The sequence below is a fragment of the Eleginops maclovinus genome, chromosome 4 (genome assembly GCF_036324505.1).
Source record: "Eleginops maclovinus isolate JMC-PN-2008 ecotype Puerto Natales chromosome 4, JC_Emac_rtc_rv5, whole genome shotgun sequence".
Taxonomy (NCBI): Eukaryota; Metazoa; Chordata; class Actinopteri; order Perciformes; family Eleginopidae; genus Eleginops; species Eleginops maclovinus.
This window is the reverse complement of record NC_086352.1, coordinates 4326428-4347075: the sequence shown is the minus strand read 5'-3', so window position 1 is coordinate 4347075 and position 20648 is coordinate 4326428. Positions and strand designations below refer to the sequence as shown.

At 42.3% G+C, this 20648-nt stretch overlaps 1 protein-coding gene across 1 annotated transcript in view; it reads right to left on the bottom strand.

Moving 5' to 3' along the window:
• Positions 1-19658, bottom strand: part of LOC134862848 (transient receptor potential cation channel subfamily M member 1-like) — a 62856-nt gene extending 43198 nt beyond the window's left edge. The window contains 11 exon segments of the mRNA XM_063880947.1: positions 362-536; positions 1099-1270; positions 4478-4602; positions 4906-5046; positions 5049-5118; positions 9382-9464; positions 9467-9541; positions 9544-9572; positions 9963-10039; positions 17048-18855; positions 19106-19658. Of these exon segments, the coding sequence (XP_063737017.1) occupies positions 362-536; positions 1099-1270; positions 4478-4602; positions 4906-5046; positions 5049-5118; positions 9382-9464; positions 9467-9541; positions 9544-9572; positions 9963-10039; positions 17048-18855; positions 19106-19658 (3308 nt within the window).
• Positions 19659-20648: the final 990 nt, after the last annotated feature.

Here is a 20648-nt window from a genome sequence, read left to right as displayed (position 1 = left end):
TTAGTGGACCCTGTGTTAGTGGACCCTCAGGTTAGTGGACCCTGTGTTAGTGGACCCTGTGTTAGTGGACCCTGTGTTAATTGACCCTGTGTTTGTGGACCCTGTGTTATTGGACCCTGTGTTAGTGGACCCTGCGTTAGTGGACCCTGCATTAGTGGACCCTGTGTTAGTGGACCCTGTGTTAGTGGACCCGTTGTTAGTGGACCCTGTGTTAGTGGACCCTGTGTTAGTGGACCCTGTGTTAGTGGACCCGTTGTTAGTGGACCCTGTGTTAGTGGACCCTGTGTTAGTGGACCCTGCGTTAGTGGACTCTGTGTTAATTGACCCTGTGTTAGTGGACTCTCAGGTATTGGTTCCTCACCCGTCCTCCCCGCAGTATCTGTGTGCGAACGAGATGATATCGGAGGCTCGGCCGCTGCCGTCACAGATGACCACGGGGACCGGAGGTTCCTCTCTCAGACTCTCCAACACGATGGAGATGACGTTAGGACCCCCCTCCAGAATCAGACACACCACCGGGACCCCCTGACCCAGACCTGAAGGAAACACTTGGTCAGTAAAAATAAGTTTAATGGACTGAGGTCTTCAATATGTTGATGTCTCAGATGTCTCAGGTGTCTCAGGTGTCTCAAGGGTCTTAGGTGTCTCAGGTGTCTCAGGTGTATCAGGTGTCTCAAGGGTCTTAGGTGTCTCAGGTGTCTCAGATGTATCAGGTGTCTCAGGTGTCTCAAGGGTCTTAGGTGTCTCAGGTGTCTCAGGTGTCTCAGATGTATCAGGTGTCTCAGGTGTCTCAAGGATCTTAGGTGTCTCAGGTGTCTCAGATGTTTCAGGTGCTCCTGGTGCTCCTGGTGGTCTAGAGCTGAAGGTAGTAACGGCTGGGCCTCCCTTCGCCGTCCCTGCCTCACGCAGCTCCAGGCATAGGATGACAAAGGGAAACCCACAGGTCACATGATCCTGAGCACTGCTCCATGACCTAGCCTGCCCTGGCTCAGGTCTACGTGTGTTATACTCCCTCACTCACTGTAGTGCATTTGAACAGACATCAGTTCCCTCACTGTAGCAAAAGTTCTGCTAGCAGTGAGCTAACGTGGGACTCACGAGTGTTGATCTTCTGCAGAGAGATGTGCTTCTCCAGCTGCCGGCGGAGGCGCACCTCGGCGCCGTACTTCCCATGCGTCCCGTTATCGGCCAGGATGAAATGAGAGTGGCTGCTGTTCAGAACCGACAGCTTGCTGAGCGGGTTGGCCATGGACTGATAGGGCCGGCTCACCTGCAGAAAAGGTTCAGTGTGAAGAAACCAGCAGTGCACATATTCACCCATACACTGTCTTAAACATTCAAAGGCTTTGGCGTGGTGTGAGCAGCAGCTACAGTCGCCTCCAGTGCATTAGAGAATATACCTCACATAAATACTGACATAATGATGATCAACTGTTATTAAAATATTAAAACATGACGTTTGAAAAGATCTTTGAATCCATGAGAAGCTTCTGGGGAGCTTCCGGAAGTTGGCTTGGAATTTGCAGAAGTTATAGTGGACGGCAGTGTTGTAGTCAAGTCACTATGCCTCGAGTCCAAGTCCAGGTTCAAGTCTCCAGTGTTCAAGTCCGAGCCAATTCCAAGTCTGCCCAGGTATATTAACGGCCGCTCAGGTGTATTAACGGCCGCCCAGGTTTATAAACGGCCGCTCAGGTGTATTAACGGCCGCCCAGGTGTATTAACGGCCACCCAGGTGTATTAACGGCCACCCAGGTGTATTAACGGCCGCCCAGGTATATTAACGGCCGCCCAGGTGTATTAACGGCCACCCAGGTGTATTAACGGTCGCCCAGGTATATTAACGGCCGCTCAGGTGTATTAACGGTCGCCCAGGTGTATTAACGGCCGCTCAGGTGTATTAACGGTCGCCCAGGTGTATTAACGGCCGCTCAGGTGTATTAACGGCCGGCCAGGTGTATTAACGGCCGCCCAGGTGTATTAACGGTCGCCCAGGTATATTAACGGTCGCCCAGGTGTATTAACGGTCGCCCAGGTATATTAACGGCCGCTCAGGTGTATTAACGGCCGCCCAGGTGTATTAACGGCCGCTCAGGTGTATTAACGGCCGCCCAGGTGTATTAACGGTCGCCCAGGTATATTAACGGCCGCCCAGGTGTATTAACGGTCGCCCAGGTATATTAACGGTCTCCCAGGTTTATTAACGGCCGCTCAGGTGTATTAACGGTCGCCCAGGTGTATTAACGGCTGCTCAGGTGGATTAACGGTCGCCCAGGTGTATTAACGGCCGCCCAGGTGTATTAACGGTCGCCCAGGTGTATTAACGGTCGCCCAGGTGTATTAACGGTCGCCCAGGTGTATTAACGGTCGCCCAGGTGTATTAACGGTCGCCCAGGTGTATTAACGGTCGCCCAGGTATATTAACGGTCGCACAGGTATATTAACGGTCGCCCAGGTGTATTAACGGTCGCCCAGGTGTATTAACGGCCGCCCAGGTGTATTAACGGTCGCCCAGGTATATTAACGGCCGCTCAGGTATATTAACGGTCGCCCAGGTATATTAACGGCCGCTCAGGTATATTAACGGTCGCCCAGGTGTATTAACGGTCGCTCAGGTATATTAACGGTCGCCCAGGTGTATTAACGGTCGCTCAGGTATATTAACGGTCGCCCAGGTGTATTAACGGTCGCCCAGGTATATTAACGGTCGCCCAGGTATATTAACGGCCGCTCAGGTGTATTAACGGCCGCCCAGGTTTATAAACGGCCGCTCAGGTGTATTAACGGCCGCCCAGGTGTATTAACGGCCACCCAGGTGTATTAACGGCCACCCAGGTGTATTAACGGCCGCCCAGGTGTATTAACGGCCACCCAGGTGTATTAACGGTCGCCCAGGTATATTAACGGCCGCTCAGGTGTATTAACGGCCGCCCAGGTTTATTAACGGCCGCCCAGGTGTATTAACGGTCGCCCAGGTGTATTAACGGCCGCTCAGGTGTATTAACGGCCGCCCAGGTGTATTAACGGCCACCCAGGTGTATTAACGGTCGCCCAGGTATATTAACGGCCGCTCAGGTGTATTAACGGCCGCCCAGGTTTATTAACGGCCGCTCAGGTGGATTAACGGCCGCCCAGGTGTATTAACGGTCGCCCAGGTGTATTAACGGCCGCTCAGGTGTATTAACGGCCGCCCAGGTGTATTAACGGCCGCCCAGGTTTATTAACGGCCGCTCAGGTGGATTAACGGCCGCCCAGGTGTATTAACGGTCGCCCAGGTGTATTAACGGCCGCCCAGGTGTATTAACGGCCGCCCAGGTGTATTAACGGCCGCCCAGGTGTATTAACGGCCGCTCAGGTGGATTAACGGCCGCCCAGATGTATTAACGGTCGCCCAGGTGTATTAACGGCCGCTCAGGTGTATTAACGGTCGCCCAGGTGTATTAACGGTCGCCCAGGTATATTAACGGTCGCCCAGGTTTATTAACGGCCGCTCAGGTGTATTAACGGTCGCCCAGGTGTATTAACGGTCGCCCAGGTGTATTAGCGGCCGCCCAGGTGTATTAACGGTCGCCCAGGTGTATTAACGGCCACCCAGGTTTATTAACGGTCGCTCCTAATAAACCTGGGCGGCCCGCCCACGTGAAGTCTGTTTGGGAAACCCTGTGTTGTTAAACTTCAGAAGAACAATAACTGTGGTCCCACAGCTCATAGGCGTGTCCTAACGACCGGCGCTGTGAGCTTTCATATGCACTGAAAGGGTGAATAAGAGAGCTTGACTCACACACCATTCACAAAGATGTGTGTGTCAAGCTCTATTATTGGCCCCTAGCTCCGGCTGTGAATCACATACGATCTTGCGGGAGAATGCATCGGAAATCGGAGTCTACCAATTCCGGCAACAACTCTACACCGTACTACGGCATAAATGTTAATAGAAACATATCAAAAACGTGCGAAAATGCGCCGGCGCATTCGCCGACCTCAGGGTTTGAATAACAAAGTCGAGTCCTTTCGAGTCATTGCGAGTCCGAATGCACGAGTCCAAGTCCGAGTTCAAGTCATTAGTGCTCAAGTCCAAGTCAAGTCACGAGTCTCTAAATTTAGCTCACGAGTCGGACTCGAGTCCGAGTCCCAGACTCGAGTACTACAACACTGGTGGACGGTTGTTGGATGTTCCAGAGGTAGAATTGAAAGCCTGACACACTGTGGTCCTTGTGTTACGATAAGGTGACGTAAGCAGCAGCACATCTTTAATCAAACACAGGTGAGTCCCAGGGTCTCGAGAAGTTTTCAGTGAATGTGATGCTATGTTAAATGTTCCTTATATCTGATCTTAATATTTTAATACTAGTTGTAGTTGAAAATGGAACTGCTGTGATGCCATAAAAACGTCTGATCTGACAGTGAAGTATTATGGTATGGTATCGTCCCGCCGTATGGATTGTGTATTTATAATGTCACCGTGTTGCTAGGGTCTCACGTCTCTGCCGATGAGGTCTTCCTTGTTCTCGATGATTCCCCACGGGGCGATGCCGATGGCGCAGACCTTCCCTCTGGACTTTGACGAGTGATCTTTTAGAGCGTCCCCAACATGACGGATCACCCCTGAAACACAGAGATCAGGAGGGGGTTTATAAAGGTTTTCATTGTGACACAGGACATGCATCCCCTTCACTTTGTAACATAAAATCCTTGATCCTAATCTCTGCTGTCACCACGAGATGAACCGGAAACTCAGCTGAGAAGGCTCTGTTTCTGAAAATACCCTTCTCTCCAACTGCTGAGTCATTCTCAGTCACAGCGTTAGACTGATATATGTGAAAGTAGAGAGTGCCAAAGTATATTGATATTCAGATGGACTGAAGTATGTAAACCTCAGAGTATTAGAAGTGAGGAGTGCTGGGTTACCCGTGCTGACCCCCCCGGTGAAGATCCAGGCTCCGGTTGTCACCGCCGCTTTGATCAGGCCTTTCCCAAAAACCTGCTTCAGTTTGGGGGGTAGCTCGAAGTTCTGCAGGCCCCCGTGAACTGAGATGAGGAGGGTGGGAGCTCCAGCTGCCAGTCCTTCACCATCAGGTGCAGCAGCGAGTCCGCCTTCGAGTCGTACGCCACCCGGATGTACTGAAACACAACCAATATGTCAATATGAAATGTAATGATATGTAGTATTATAGAGTATGATATGTAGTATTAAAGAGTATGATATGTAGTATTATTAGAGAGTATGATATGTAGTATTATAGAGTATGATATGTAGTATTATAGAGTATGATATGTAGTATTATAGAGTATGATATGTAGTATTAGAGAGTATGATATGTAGTATTATAGAGTATGATATGTAGTATTAGAGAGTATGATATGTAGTATTAGAGAGTATGATATGTAGTATTAGAGAGTATGATATGTAGTATAGTATGATGTAGTATTAGAGTATGATATGTAGTATTATAGAGTATGATATGTAGTATTAGAGAGTATGATATGTAGTATTATAGAGTATGATATGTAGTATTATAGAGTATGATATGTAGTATATAGAGTATGATATGTAGTATTAGAGAGTATGATATGTAGTATTATAGAGAGTATGATATGTAGTATTATAGAGTATGATATGTAGTATTAGAGAGTATGATATGTAGTATTATAGAGTATGATATGTAGTATTATAGAGTATGATATGTAGTATTATAGAGTATGATATGTAGTATTATAGAGTATGATATGTAGTATTATAGAGTATGATATGTAGTATTATAGAGTATGATATGTAGTATTATAGAGTATGATATGTAGTATTATAGAGTATGATATGTAGTATTATAGAGTATGATATGTAGTATTATAGAGTATGATATGTAGTATTATAGAGTATGATATGTAGTATTCTAGAGTATGATATGTAGTATTATAGAGTATGATATGTAGTATTATAGAGTATTGATATGTAGTATTATAGAGTATGATATGTAGTATTATAGAGTATGATATGTAGTATTATAGAGTATGATATGTAGTATTAGAGTATGATATGTAGTATTATAGAGTATGATATGTAGTATTATAGAGTATGATATGTAGTATTATTAGAGAGTATGATATGTAGTATTATAGAGTATGATATGTAGTATTATAGAGTATGATATGTATTATTATAGAGTATGATATGTAGTATTATAGAGTATGATATGTAGTATTATAGAGTATGATATGTAGTATTATAGAGTTTGATATGTAGTATTATAGAGTATGATATGTAGTATTATAGAGTATGATATGTAGTATTTATAGAGTATGATATGTAGTAATTAGAGTATGATATGTAGTATTATAGAGTATGATATGTAGTATTATAGAGTATGATATGTAGTATTATAGAGTATGATATGTAGTATTATAGAGTATGATATGTAGTATTATAGAGTATGATATGTAGTATTAGAGGAGTATGATATGTAGTATTATAGAGTATGATATGTAGTATTATAGAGTATGATATGTAGTATTATAGAGTATGATATGTAGTATTATAGAGTATGATATGTAGTATTATAGTGTATGATATGTAGTATTATAGAGTATGATATGTAGTATTATAGAGTTTGATATGTAGTATTATAGAGTATGATATGTAGTATTATAGAGTATGATATGTAGTATTATAGAGTATGATATGTAGTATTATTAGAGAGTATGATATGTATATTAGAGAGTATGATATGTAGTATTATAGAGTATGATATGTAGTATTAGAGAGTATGATATGTAGTATTATTAGAGAGTATGATATGTAGTATTAGAGAGTATGATATGTAGTATTATAGAGTATGATATGTAGTATTATAGAGTATGATATGTAGTATTATTAGAGAGTATGATATGTAGTATTATAGAGTATGATATGTAGTATTATTAGAGAGTATGATATGTAGTATTAGAGAGTTTGATATGTATTATTAGAGAGTATGATATGTAGTATTATAGAGTATGATATGTAGTATTATAGAGTATGATATGTAGTATTAGAGAGTATGATATGTAGTATTATAGAGTATGATATGTATTATTAGAGAGTATGATATGTAGTATTATTAGAGAGTATGATATGTAGTATTAGAGAGTATGATATGTAGTATTATAGAGTATGATATGTAGTATTATAGAGTATGATATGTAGTATTATAGAGTATGATATGTAGTATTATTAGAGAGTATGATATGTAGTATTATTAGAGAGTATGATATGTAGTATTAGAGAGTATGATATGTAGTATTATAGAGTATGATATGTAGTATTATAGAGTATGATATGTAGTATTATAGAGTATGATATGTAGTATTATAGAGTATGATATGTATTATTAGAGAGTATGATATGTAGTATTAGAGAGTATGATATGTAGTATTAGAGAGTATGATATGTAGTATTATAGAGTATGATATGTATTATTAGAGAGTATGATATGTATTATTAGAGAGTATGATATGTAGTATTATAGAGTATGATATGTATTATTAGAGAGTATGATATGTATTATTAGAGAGTATGATATGTAGTATTATAGAGTATGATATGTAGTATTATAGAGTATGATATGTAGTATTATAGAGTATGATATGTAGTATTATAGAGTATGATATGTATTATTAGAGAGTATGATATGTAGTATTATAGAGTATGATATGTAGTATTATTAGAGAGTATGATATGTAGTATTATGGAGTATGATATGTAGTATTAGAGAGTATGATATGTAGTATTATAGAGTATGATATGTAGTATTATAGAGTATGATATGTAGTATTATAGAGTATGATATGTAGTATTATAGAGTATGATATGTAGTATTATAGAGTATGATATGTAGTATTATAGAGTATGATATGTAGTATTATAGAGTATGATATGTAGTATTATAGAGTATGATATGTAGTATTATAGAGTATGATATGTAGTATTATAGAGTATGATATGTAGTATTAGAGAGTATGATATGTAGTATTATAGAGTATGATATGTAGTATTATAGAGTATGATATGTAGTATTATAGAGTATGATATGTAGTATTATAGAGTATGATATGTAGTATTAGAGAGTATGATATGTAGTATTATAGAGTATGATATGTAGTATTATAGAGTATGATATGTAGTATTATAGAGTATGATATGTAGTATTAGAGAGTATGATATGTAGTATTATAGAGTATGTATGTAGTATTATAGAGTATGATATGTAGTATTATAGAGTATGATATGTAGTATTATAGAGTATGATATGTAGTATTATAGAGTATGATATGTAGTATTAGAGAGTATGATATGTAGTATTATAGAGTATGATATGTAGTATTATAGAGTATGATATGTAGTATTATAGAGTATGATATGTAGTATTATAGAGTATGATATGTAGTATTATAGAGTATGATATGTAGTATTATAGAGTATGATATGTAGTATTATAGAGTATGATATGTAGTATTATAGAGTATGATATGTATTATTAGAGAGTATGATATGTAGTATTATAGAGTATGATATGTAGTATTATAGAGAGTATGATATGTAGTATTATAGAGTATGATATGTAGTATTAGAGAGTATGATATGTAGTATTATAGAGTATGATATGTAGTATTATAGAGTATGATATGTAGTATTATAGAGTATGATATGTAGTATTATAGAGTATGATATGTAGTATTATAGAGTATGATATGTAGTATTATAGAGTATGATATGTAGTATTATAGAGTATGATATGTAGTATTATAGAGTATGATATGTAGTATTATAGAGTATGATATGTATTATTAGAGAGTATGATATGTAGTATTATAGAGTATGATATGTAGTATTATAGAGTATGATATGTAGTATTATAGAGTATGATATGTAGTATTATAGAGTATGATATGTATTATTAGAGAGTATGATATGTAGTATTATAGAGTATGATATGTAGTATTATAGAGTATGATATGTAGTATTTATAGAGTTTGATATGTAGTATTATAGAGTATGATATGTAGTATTATAGAGTATGATATGTATTATTAGAGGTATGATATGTAGTATTATAGAGTATGATATGTAGTATTATAGAGTATGATATGTAGTATTATAGAGTATGATATGTAGTATTATAGAGTATGATATGTATTATATAGAGTTGATATGAGTATATAGAGTATGTATGTATTATAGAGTATGATATGTAGTATTATAGAGTATGATACTGTAGTATTATAGAGATGATATGTAGTATTATAGAGTATGATATGTAGTATTATAGAGTATGATATGTAGTATTATAGAGTATGAAATATAAGGATATATACTATATGACAGTGATGTCATAGTGTGTGTGATTTTACCATGGCCTTGTTGACGTGCCCCCCGCCCTGGAACTCAATGAGTCCATATGCGTCAGTGCTGGAGCTCTGCGTGTGCTTCGTGGGGTCCATCTCTCTGCAGGGGCCTCCAACTTCACCACAGGGCCCCCCCCATCCTCAGGGCCCACCCCTGGACCGACGAGTGCTGCGACACCAGCTGACCACAGCCGCACCTGAAATTCAACAACAACAACAACAACAACAACAACGACACAAAATACCTTTCATCAGCAGCAGAGGGACAGCAGGGAGCCTGAGACTGATGAGTGGGGGGGGGGGATACTGGGAGCTGTGATGGTTATCAGGATATCGGAGAAATGGGGACAGCATGATGTCATCAGTCAGGGAGCTGAGGATGTATTATCTGTTCTCCTGAACTGGTTCAAAGACTAACGTGTTATATGTTTGAATAATGTGTTGACTGATGGGTGAGCCCTGCCCCGACCCCCCCACCCCCCCCCCCCCCCCCACCGCGCCTCGCCCCCCCATACCCCCCGGCCCCACCTCACCTCCCCGGCCGGTCCCACCCCCCCCCCACCCATACTCTGGATCTGCAGCAGTACCTGCTGGGGTCTTTGCTGGGAATTATCTGCATACATTCTCTCTTCTGGAAGGTTCTCTCGATCCACGCTCGCTGAGTCTGAACACAAACAGGAAGGAGACAGGAGTCACCCTACGCTGTTAAACTGCACAAGTTATAACGTGAAGTTACAGTGTGAAGTTACAGTGTGAAGTTACAGTGTGAAGTTACAGTGTGAAATTACCGGTGTAAGTTAAAATGGGACGTTACAGTGGAATGGTTGACAGAGTGAAGGTGACTCTTGAGGTTACGGGTGAAGGTTAACACAGGGGGGATGTACAGTGTGAAGGTACAGTGGGAAGTGACAGTGGGAAGTGTACGAAGTGTGAAGGTGTCAGTGTGAAGTTAGAAGGTGAATGTAAAAGTGTGTAGTTACAGTGTGTAAAGTTACAGTGTGAAGTGACTGAGTGTAAGTTACAAACTGGATGTTACAGTGTGAAGTGTCACGTGAAGTTCTGTGTGATTTGACAACTTGATGTGACAAGTGTGATGTTACAACGGAAGGTACAGAGTGAAGTTTCAAAAATACGGGAGTTACAGTTGAAGTTACAGAGTGAATTACAAACATGATAGTTACAGTGTTAGTTACAAACGGAAGTTCAAGTGAGGTTGACGCAACATGAATGTTTACTGTGTTGAGTACAAAAAACGTGAAGTTACAGGTGATAAGTGACAGTGTGAAGTGACAACAGGAAGTTACAGTGTTGAACGTTACAACATGAAGTGGAGTGGAAAAAATGGTTACAGTGTGGAAAATAGGTTTGTTGTCCAAATGAAAGGGTTACAGGTGAAGGTGGACAAACATGATAAAAATAAAAATAAAGTTACAGTGTGATAGTGTTGTCTGGTGGTTTGTTGTTACAACGTGAATATTGGTTACGTGTGAAGTAAGATGGGAAAGCGGGAATAGATTTATTTATTGTTTTTTTTTTAACATCGGGAAAAGTTCCAGGGTGAATAAAAAAAAGTGACAGCTGTGATTTACAACATGATGTTTAAACATGAATTACATCATGTAAGTTACAGTGTGAATTACAAAAAACCAACGTGAAGGTACAGGTGTAAGTTACAGTGTGAGAGTTACAGTGTGGAAGGTTACAGCAGTGTGAAGTTTACAACATGAAGTTACAGTGTGAAGTTACAGTGTGAAGTTACAGGTGAAGTTACAAATGAAGTTACAGTGTGAAGTTACAGCTGTGAAGTTACAGTGTGAAGTTACAACGTGAAGTTACAGTGTGAAGTTACAACAGGAAGTTACAGTGTGAAGTTACAACGTGAAGTTACAGTGTGAAGTTACAACAGGAAGTTACAGTGTGAAGTACAGTGTGAACTTACAACGTGAAGTAACAGTGTGAAGTTACAGTGTGAACTTACAGTGTGAACTTACAGTGTGAAGTTACAACGTGAAGTTACAACATGGAGTTACAACATGGAGTTACAGCATGGAGTTACAACAGGAAGTTACAGCATGGAGTTACAGCATGGAGTTACAGCATGGAGTTACAGCATGGAGTTACAACATGGAGTTACAGCATGGAGTTACAGCATGAGTTACAGCATGGAGTTACAGCATGGAGTTACTTCATGGAGTTATAGCATGGAGTTACAGCATGGAGTTACTTCATGGAGTTATAGCATGGAGTTACAACATGGAGTTATAGCATGGAGTTACAGCTGGAGTTACTTCATGGAGTTATAGCATGGAGTTACAGCATGGAGTTACAGCATGGAGTTACAGCATGGAGTTACTTCATGGAGTTATAGCATGGAGTTACAGCATGGATTTACTTCATGGAGTTACAGCATGGAGTTACTTCATGGAGTTACAGCATGGAGTTACAACATGGAGTTATAGCATGGAGTTATAGCATGGAGTTATAGCATGGAGTTACAGCATGGAGTTACATCATGGAGTTACAGCATGGAGTTATAGCATGGAATTATAGCATGGAGTTACTTCATGGAGTTACAGCATGGAGTTACAGCATGGAGTTACAACATGGAGTTATAGCATGGAGTTACTTCATGGAGTTACAGCATGGAGTTACAGCATGGAGTTACAACATGGAGTTATAGCATGGAGTTACTTCATGGAGTTACAGCATGGAGTTACTTCATGGAGTTATAGCATGGAGTTACTTCATGGAGTTACAGCATGGAGTTACATCATGGAGTTACAGCATGGAGTTATAGCATGGAATTATAGCATGGAGTTACTTCATGGAGTTACAGCATGGAGTTACAGCATGGAGTTACAACATGGAGTTATAGCATGGAGTTACTTCATGGAGTTACAGCATGGAGTTACAGCATGGAGTTACAGCATGGAGTTACTTCATGGAGTTATAGCATGGAGTTACTTCATGGAGTTACAGCATGGAGTTACAGCATGGAGTTACAGCATGGAGTTATAGCATGGAGTTATAGCATGGAGTTATAGCATGGAGTTATAGCATGGAGTTACAGCATGGAGTTACAGCATGGAGTTATAGCATGGAGTTATAGCATGGAGTTACAGCATGGAGTTACAGCATGGAGTTACAGCATGGAGTTACAGCATGGAGTTACAGCATGGAGTTATAGCATGGAGTTATAGCATGGAGTTATAGCATGGAGTTATAGCATGGAGTTATAGCATGGAGTTATAGCATGGAGTTACAGCATGGAGTTATAGCATGGAGTTATAGCATGGAGTTATAGCATGGAGTTATAGCATGGAGTTACATCATGGAGTTACAGCATGGAGTTATAGCATGGAATTATAGCATGGAGTTACAGCATGGAGTTATAGCATGGAGTTATAGCATGGAGTTACAGCATGGAGTTACAGCATGGAGTTACAGCATGGAGTTACAGCATGGAGTTACAGCATGGAGTTACAGCATGGAGTTACAACATGGAGTTATAGCATGGAGTTACAGCATGGAGTTACAGCATGGAGTTACAGCATGGAGTTATAGCATGGAGTTACAGCATGGAGTTACAGCATGGAGTTACAGCATGGAGTTACAGCATGGAGTTATAGCATGGAGTTACAGCATGGAGTTACAGCATGGAGTTACAGCATGGAGTTCCAGCATGGAGTTATAGCATGGAGTTACAGCATGGAGTTACAGCATGGCGTTATAGCATGGAGTTATAGCATGGAGTTACAGCATGGAGTTACAGCATGGAGTTATAGCATGGAGTTACAGCATGGAGTTACAGCATGGAGTTACAACATGGAGTTACAGCATGGAGTTACAACATGGAGTTATAGCATGGAGTTACAGCATGGAGTTACAGCATGGAGTTATAGCATGGAGTTATAGCATGGAGTTACAGCATGGAGTTACAGCATGGAGTTACAGCATGGAGTTACAGCATGGAGTTACAGCATGGAGTTACAGCATGGAGTTACAACATGGAGTTATAGCATGGAGTTACAGCATGGAGTTACAGCATGGAGTTACAGCATGGAGTTATAGCATGGAGTTACAGCATGGAGTTACAGCATGGAGTTACAGCATGGAGTTACAGCATGGAGTTATAGCATGGAGTTACAGCATGGAGTTACAGCATGGAGTTACAGCATGGAGTTACAGCATGGAGTTATAGCATGGAGTTACAGCATGGAGTTACAGCATGGAGTTACAGCATGGAGTTACAGCATGGAATTATAGCATGGAGTTACAGCATGGAGTTACAGCATGGAGTTACAGCATGGAGTTATAGCATGGAGTTACAGCATGGAGTTACAGCATGGCGTTATAGCATGGAGTTATAGCATGGAGTTATCCTTTAACAGAGCAGTAAAACCAGATCAAGGACAAAAACAAGCACATTAGTGCACATTAAACCACCACAGACTGTCTGGATCTGGCTAATTTCTGTTTGAGTGGGGCTTTCCCTTTGTGCATCAAATCTTCTTATCTGTGCTAATCCTTCTGCTGAGTGGGGTCCACACACACTGATGACTCTGTGTGTGTGTGTGTGTGTGTGTGTGTGTGTGTGTGTGTGTGTGTGTGTGTGTGTGTGTGAGTCTAACTGGGGATTCCTTTTAGCCTGGCTGGTACCAGCGCTGAAATACCGTTTGTATAATTGTCTGATATTGTTATTGTTATTGTTGTTGTCACCATGCCCGAGTGGTCAAGGAGGTGAGGAGAAGCGCACGACTCCAAAAGGTGTTCAAATAGAAATATGTTTTATTTTTGCTTCCCCACGACAGGGTTGCCTCCACCACACACACACCAAAAACACAGAATGACCACCTTTTAAGAAGGCTTCGACCTTAATTGAATGGGTTAGGCTAACCCTAACCCATTCACATTAAATATATAAATACCCAGTAAATACATCCCCACAATAAATGATTCATAAACAGATTAAATATACGTATATGTTTATATATATAGTAATGCATACAGTAATGCATTACTTGTTGCTGTAACGCAGTAATATAACGCAGTACTTCTGAAATATGGGTAATATAATCCCGTTACTATTCTCAGTAACAGTTACAACACATTTTAAATGATGTGGTGTTTAGTTTCTAAGAACTCACAAACATCACAAGACATTCTGACACCAGAGAAACAACTGCAGGTAGAATAGTAACTCAGTAAGCCTGTTTCCTATTGGTTCAGAGGGCTGCAGGAACAGATTCACCATGCAGAGCTGCAGGAACAGACTCACAGTGCAGAGCTGCAGGCTCACCATGCAGAGCTGCAGGCTCACAGTGTAGAGCTGCAGGCTCACAGTGCAGAGCTGCAGGAACAGATTCACCATGCAGAGCTGCAGGAACAGATTCACCATGCAGAGCTGCAGGCTCACAGTGCAGAGCTGCAGGCTCACCATACAGAGCTGCATGCTCACCATGCAGAGCTGCAGGCTGAAGCAACAGAAGGTCACTCTCTCTGGGTCTGCTGCTTGAACCCAGAGACCTTCAGAGTCTCGTGGCAGAGTGTTGAAGATCTGCAGCCTCTGTCCTCTGTGGAATCTCCGGCTTTTAGAAAGCTTGTCAGCCAAACCCCAGCTAACTCACCAATGACCAGGTGAGCTAACGCTGCATAGAGACTGGTTCCTATCCAGCAGGTCACAGGGCCGTGCAGAGGCTCCACTAACATGTTATTAATGACACACAGAGACGTCACGGTACTGGTATCACATATTATCCAGCCCACTGAAACGGAGCAGGAGTTTAACCTCTAGCTCTTTCCTCATGTTCAGCATGTACTGCCAGATAGAGAGCTTTAATTACTGAGCTGCAGTAAACTACATGTTAGCATTTAAAGCCAAACTTTAGAGGTTATTCTGGTATATATATATATATATATAAACAGTGGGTAAAATGAGCACTGAACACGTCAGCCTTTCTCTCTGTAAATAGATCTCTAAAGCTGCTGTAGACATGACATTTTTCATCAGCTGTCAGTAACAACCCATGCAATCCACACATGCACAGAATCAAACCATAGATGTCCATAGATGAAGTGATGTGTATTAAAATGGAATGACACAGGGGAAAAGTACTGAACCCTGTAGATTAAGTACCTCCAAAATAAACAGCAGGACGTCGGATATGAAACAAAGGCTTCTTTATGTAGAGAAATCAGTAGCGAATTACACGTTCAGCAAACACCACAAAACATACAATCAACAGCTCCATGTATGCTAGTCATTTTTCGTATACGCGGCACTTCTTTTCATCCTAAGGAAAACGCGTAACTCTTGTTTTAGCCGCTAAGCATTCTGGTAGTTCAGTTTCTTAACCCTTTGTTAGGCAATAGAACAGAAAACATATCTCAAATCAATATCAATCAGATAGAATACAACCAAATATAAGGATTTCTAACTCTCCTTTTAACTGTAAACAGTAACACAACCTTTAGCAGCTTTCTGTGCATTAAATCAATCAACAGATTCAATCATTCATCTTAAACTGTAAGCTATTAAGTTACAACATTCTCCCCCCGAAGAAGTACTCTGGTCATCTAAATCTCCAGACAATACAGTAACTGAATAGGTCTCCTCAACAAAGTCCCTGATGTAGTGCGAACTGATTACGACCTAACAAGACCAGTTCTGGAAAACAGTTCTTTGATTCTTCCCAGTTTCCAGATTTGTCTGGGTGTGTGATCTTCTCCAATGAGTACGACGTCACCCACTTTCAGTGGGGTGGGTGTCGGTGTGTCACAGCGGTGTGCTGACTTCAAGTCTAGTAGGTAATCTTTGCGCCAGGCATTCCAGAAGCTGGTTGTGAGTCTCTGCCTGTACTTCCATCTTCGTGTGATCTCTGCCTTGTTAGCAGTTGGGTGCTGTGTTTCAGCTGGGAATGGCTTGGGTGGTAGAGAGGTCAGCCGTTTACCCACCAGGAAGTGAGCTGGAGTCAGTGGCTGTGGCTCATCCACTTCATTATGCACAAAGGTCAGAGGCCTAGAGTTTAGTGTAGCCTCGACCTCTGTCAGGACTGTGCACATTTCTTCGAAGTTGAGTGAAGCTCTTCCAAGAACTTTCTTCAGGCATGTTTTTACTGATCGGACGAGCCTCTCCCAGAATCCGCTCCACCAGGCTGCTCGCTCAGCGATGAATCTCCAAGTGATTCCCCTTTCTGAGAAGAACTGCAGCAGTTCAGGGTCTTTGATGGCTTTCCACAGCTCTTTCAAGTCCTGATCAGCTCTCTTGAACGTTCTTGCGGGGTCTGAGTAGATTACCTTGCATAATCCTCTTCTAGCAATGAATCTTTTCAGCGCTAACAGGAATGTCTCTGTTGACTGATCTGAGACTAGCTCCAAGTGTACGGCTCTGGTTACCGCACAGGTGAATAGCGCGATGTATGACCCTTTTACAGAATCCTCCGCTTTCACATAAAGCGGTCCTGCAAAATCCACACCTGTGACTTCGAATGGTGGGGATTTCAGTTATTCTGTCCTTTGGTAAAGGTGCAGTGATCTGCCTTCCAGCCTTTGCCTTGAATCTTTTGCAGATTGTGCATCTTGCCACAACACTCTTGACCAGCTGCCTTGCGCGCATGATCCAGTATCTCTCCCTAACTTGTACGAGGGTGTCTCTCACTCCTGAATGCATCACCTTCTCATGACAGTACTGTATGAGCCTTTCTGAATATTTATGCTTGCTGGGCAGGATCCATGGGTGCTGCTCTCTGAATGTGAAGTCAGACTGCTGCAGCCTTCCTCCCACACTGAGCAGTTCATGTTCATCCAGGAATGGCTTGAGTTCTTTAATCTTACAGTCCCTGAGGCCCTTTCCTGTCTTTAGTTGTTTGATCTCTTGACTGAAACTCTGTTGTTGTGTTATCTTGATCCAGTACCTTTCGGCCTCGAAGAGCTCGTCAGCAGTCAGTTCTCCTCTTGTCTTTGGTTTTGTTGGAGCATTTGCTATGAATCTCTTTATCCAGGCTGTCACTCTGAAGACTCTTTTCAGTCTGCTGTATCTGGCTAGCTCCAGCACTGGTTCAGTGAGGTCTGCGTCATTTGCAGCAAGCTGTACAGTGACTTGGTGACTCGACTTGAGTTCTGTGTTCGCCCTTTCTGGAACATAATCATCATCAGTCTCCTCTGACTGATCGGCTGATGTCACAATGCTGGGACCATTCCACCACAGATGGCTATGTTTCAAGTTTTCAACAGTGTGTCCTCTGGTGGGGAGGTCAGCTGGATTTATCTTTCCTGCAATGTGTGACCACGACTCTGGGTTGGTCAGTGACTGGATCTCGGTCACTCTATTTGCGACAAACTGTTTCCACTTCTGAGCAGAGCTGCAGATCCAATGCAGCGTAATCATAGAATCTGTCCACATTCTTATCTGAATTGGTTCCATTTTCAGAGTCATCATCAAGTTGTTTGCTCGTCTCGCTCCGATCACAGCTCCCATGAGCTCTAGGCGTGGCAGTGTCATTTTCTTGAGAGGGGCCACCCTGGATTTGGACGCGACTAGGCTCATTGTAGGTTCTCCGTCTTGAGTTTCACCTTGCAGGTAGGCTACAGCACTGTAAGCTCTTTCACTGGCGTCACAGAACACATGTAGTTTCAGGGCATGCTTGTTCTCTGACTGCGTGTCTGTTCGGTACCACCTTGGTATGGCGAGTTGGTGTCGCTGGGGCAGTTCTAAACACCACTGTTGCCATTCTCGAGTCAGATCGGGTGGTAGCTCCTCATCCCTGGAGAGTCCTCTCTCCCACATTTCTTGAAACATGCACTTGATTCTGATGGTGAAGGGAGTCAGGAACCAAAGCGGGTCATAGATACGTGCGGATGACTGTAGAACGCTCCTCTTTGTGTTCTTCTTTTGCTTTAGAATGCTCACTAGCGGTCTGAGGTCAAGGGTGAAGTCATCGGTCTCTGGTCTCCACACTAAGCCTAACACCTTCAGCACTGCTCTGGGTGTCTCTGGCGCCAGTGTGTGGTCTGTTGTGCTCTCCTCCCATTTCCTCTTCAGCTCAGGAGAGTTGGTCATCCACTTGCAGAGGTCCATGCCTGCGGTTGACAGCATTTGCTTAGCGGTGGTTGTTACATAGTAAGCCTCTTCCACAGTGCGTGAGCTTGCAATAAAGTCATCAACATAGAGTGACTCTCTTATTGTCTCTACAACTTGTGGCTGTTCGGTTTCATAATTTTGCAGATGCTTTCTGATTGTAGCGGCGAGTAAGAAGGGACTTGGGGAGGCTCCAAACACCACTCTTGTCATCCTCAGCATCCGCAGCCTTTCATCCTGTTCTCCATTTGGTGGGCCCGAGAGCCACAGGAACCTCACTGCGTCTCTGTCTGTCTCGGCGAGGGATATCTGCAGAAACGCCTTTTTTATGTCTGCCATGAAGGCGATCTCATGTTTTCTGAACCTAATCAGGAGGCTGAGAATATCCGGATTTAGGTTTGGTCCTGTGAGTAAACAGTCATTGAGAGATGGATAGCCATCTTCATGGGACGACGCATCAAATACCACTCTCAATTTTGTGGTCACCTTGTCCTCTCGGAGAACTGCGTGGTGAGGTAAGTAGTATTTCACATTGTCTGCATTTGCGTTGTCCTTTGGCACATCCTCTGCCATGTTCTGTTGTTAAGTAGTCCTCCTCTACTTCATTGTATCTGCTGTACAGTGTAACATCTTTCTTTAGTCTTCTCTTCAGACCTTCAAACCTCCTTTTGGCAACTCTGTAGTTGTCTTGGAGTTCTGCTCTTTCTGGTTTCCATGGCAACTCCACGTGGTATCGTCCATTTTTGAAGGTTGTCGTTCTTTCGAACATCTGCAGAGCCTCCTCTTCTGCTGGGTTCTGTGTTTTCACACTTGTGATACCCAGAGACTCAATTTCCCAGAATGCATTCAGTTGCTTGGAGACAAGTGTGTCTTCATCAAGTGGTATGAACATGCAGGCAGCCTCTGCGACACTTGACATGGACACTGGTCCCTGCACAGACCATCCAAAGGTGCTCTCCAATGCAACCAATGTCTCTGTGAGTCTCTCCACCCTTCCTGATACTATTTGCCAATAGTAGTCTGCTCCTATCAGGATGGAGAGCTCAGGATCACCGTCATCGCCGGGGAAGTCTGCTAGTTGCAGTCCCCTTTTCTTAAGCTCATGTTGAATCTGGTCACCAGGAACCTTCATCACAGCTGAGCACACCTGTGGGGTTTCTACAGCTTCTATTTCAATTCTCTGCTGGCTGTCCCAGACATTCTCCATGATTACCTTAACTGTGTTGCGTTGTGACCTTGTGGGGACAGAGGAGCCAAACGTGTGAAGAGTGAGTGTCTCTTGTCTGATTACTGGTAACTTCAGGCTCTTCACTAGGTTTTCATGGATGAAGCTTCTCTGACTGCCTCCATCGAGTAAGCAGCGAGCTATTTTTCTGCCTGATGGACCTTGCACCCACGCCTTAGCAGTTTGGAGCAGCACAGTGTTCTGTCCATCTGTTTTCATCCTCACTGAATGAGGAATGACTGAGGAAACAACAGCATCTTCAGTAACAGTGTGGGGCTGCACCTCACTTCTCTCACCCGTGCACACAGCAATGTGATGTCTTCTTCCACATTTTTCACATGACACATCCTTCATCTTGCAGAATCTTGCAATGTGTTTCCGTCCTAAACACACAAAGCATCTTCCCATTTTCTAGAGTTTGTCTTTGCGTTCAGGAACGTTGTGATCTGGGCAATGTTCAGATTTATGTTCTGCACTGTCACAGAACAAACAGTTGTATGTCTTCTGGCTGGCTGTGTGCAGTGCAGCAGCAGATTGCATGCTAGGTCCTTTCATTTTCACTTCATTGAATGAACGTGACTGCTTCCATGGCTTGTTTTCTGCTTTATGTTCTGTTCTATATGAATTTGTCATTTGCAGTGCTCTTTCCCTGCTCTGAACCTCCTTCTGTAGGAATGTGACTATTTCAGCAACCTTCCATTCATCATCCACTCCCCTCTGACGACTATATTCAAGAGCTATGTCATCTGGAATCATCTGCAGTAAGATTGGGCATAGTAGGCTTCCGTAGGTTTCTGACACTACACCCAGTGACTCCAAGCTCCTAATCTGAATTTCACATTCATCATATAACCGCCTCAATGCATTCACATCAGATGATTTCTTTACAGGGTTTAGATTTAGTAGCTTTGACATGTGAGCACTGATCACCAGATCTGTGATTGCGCTGTCATAATTTACATCTGTTAACAC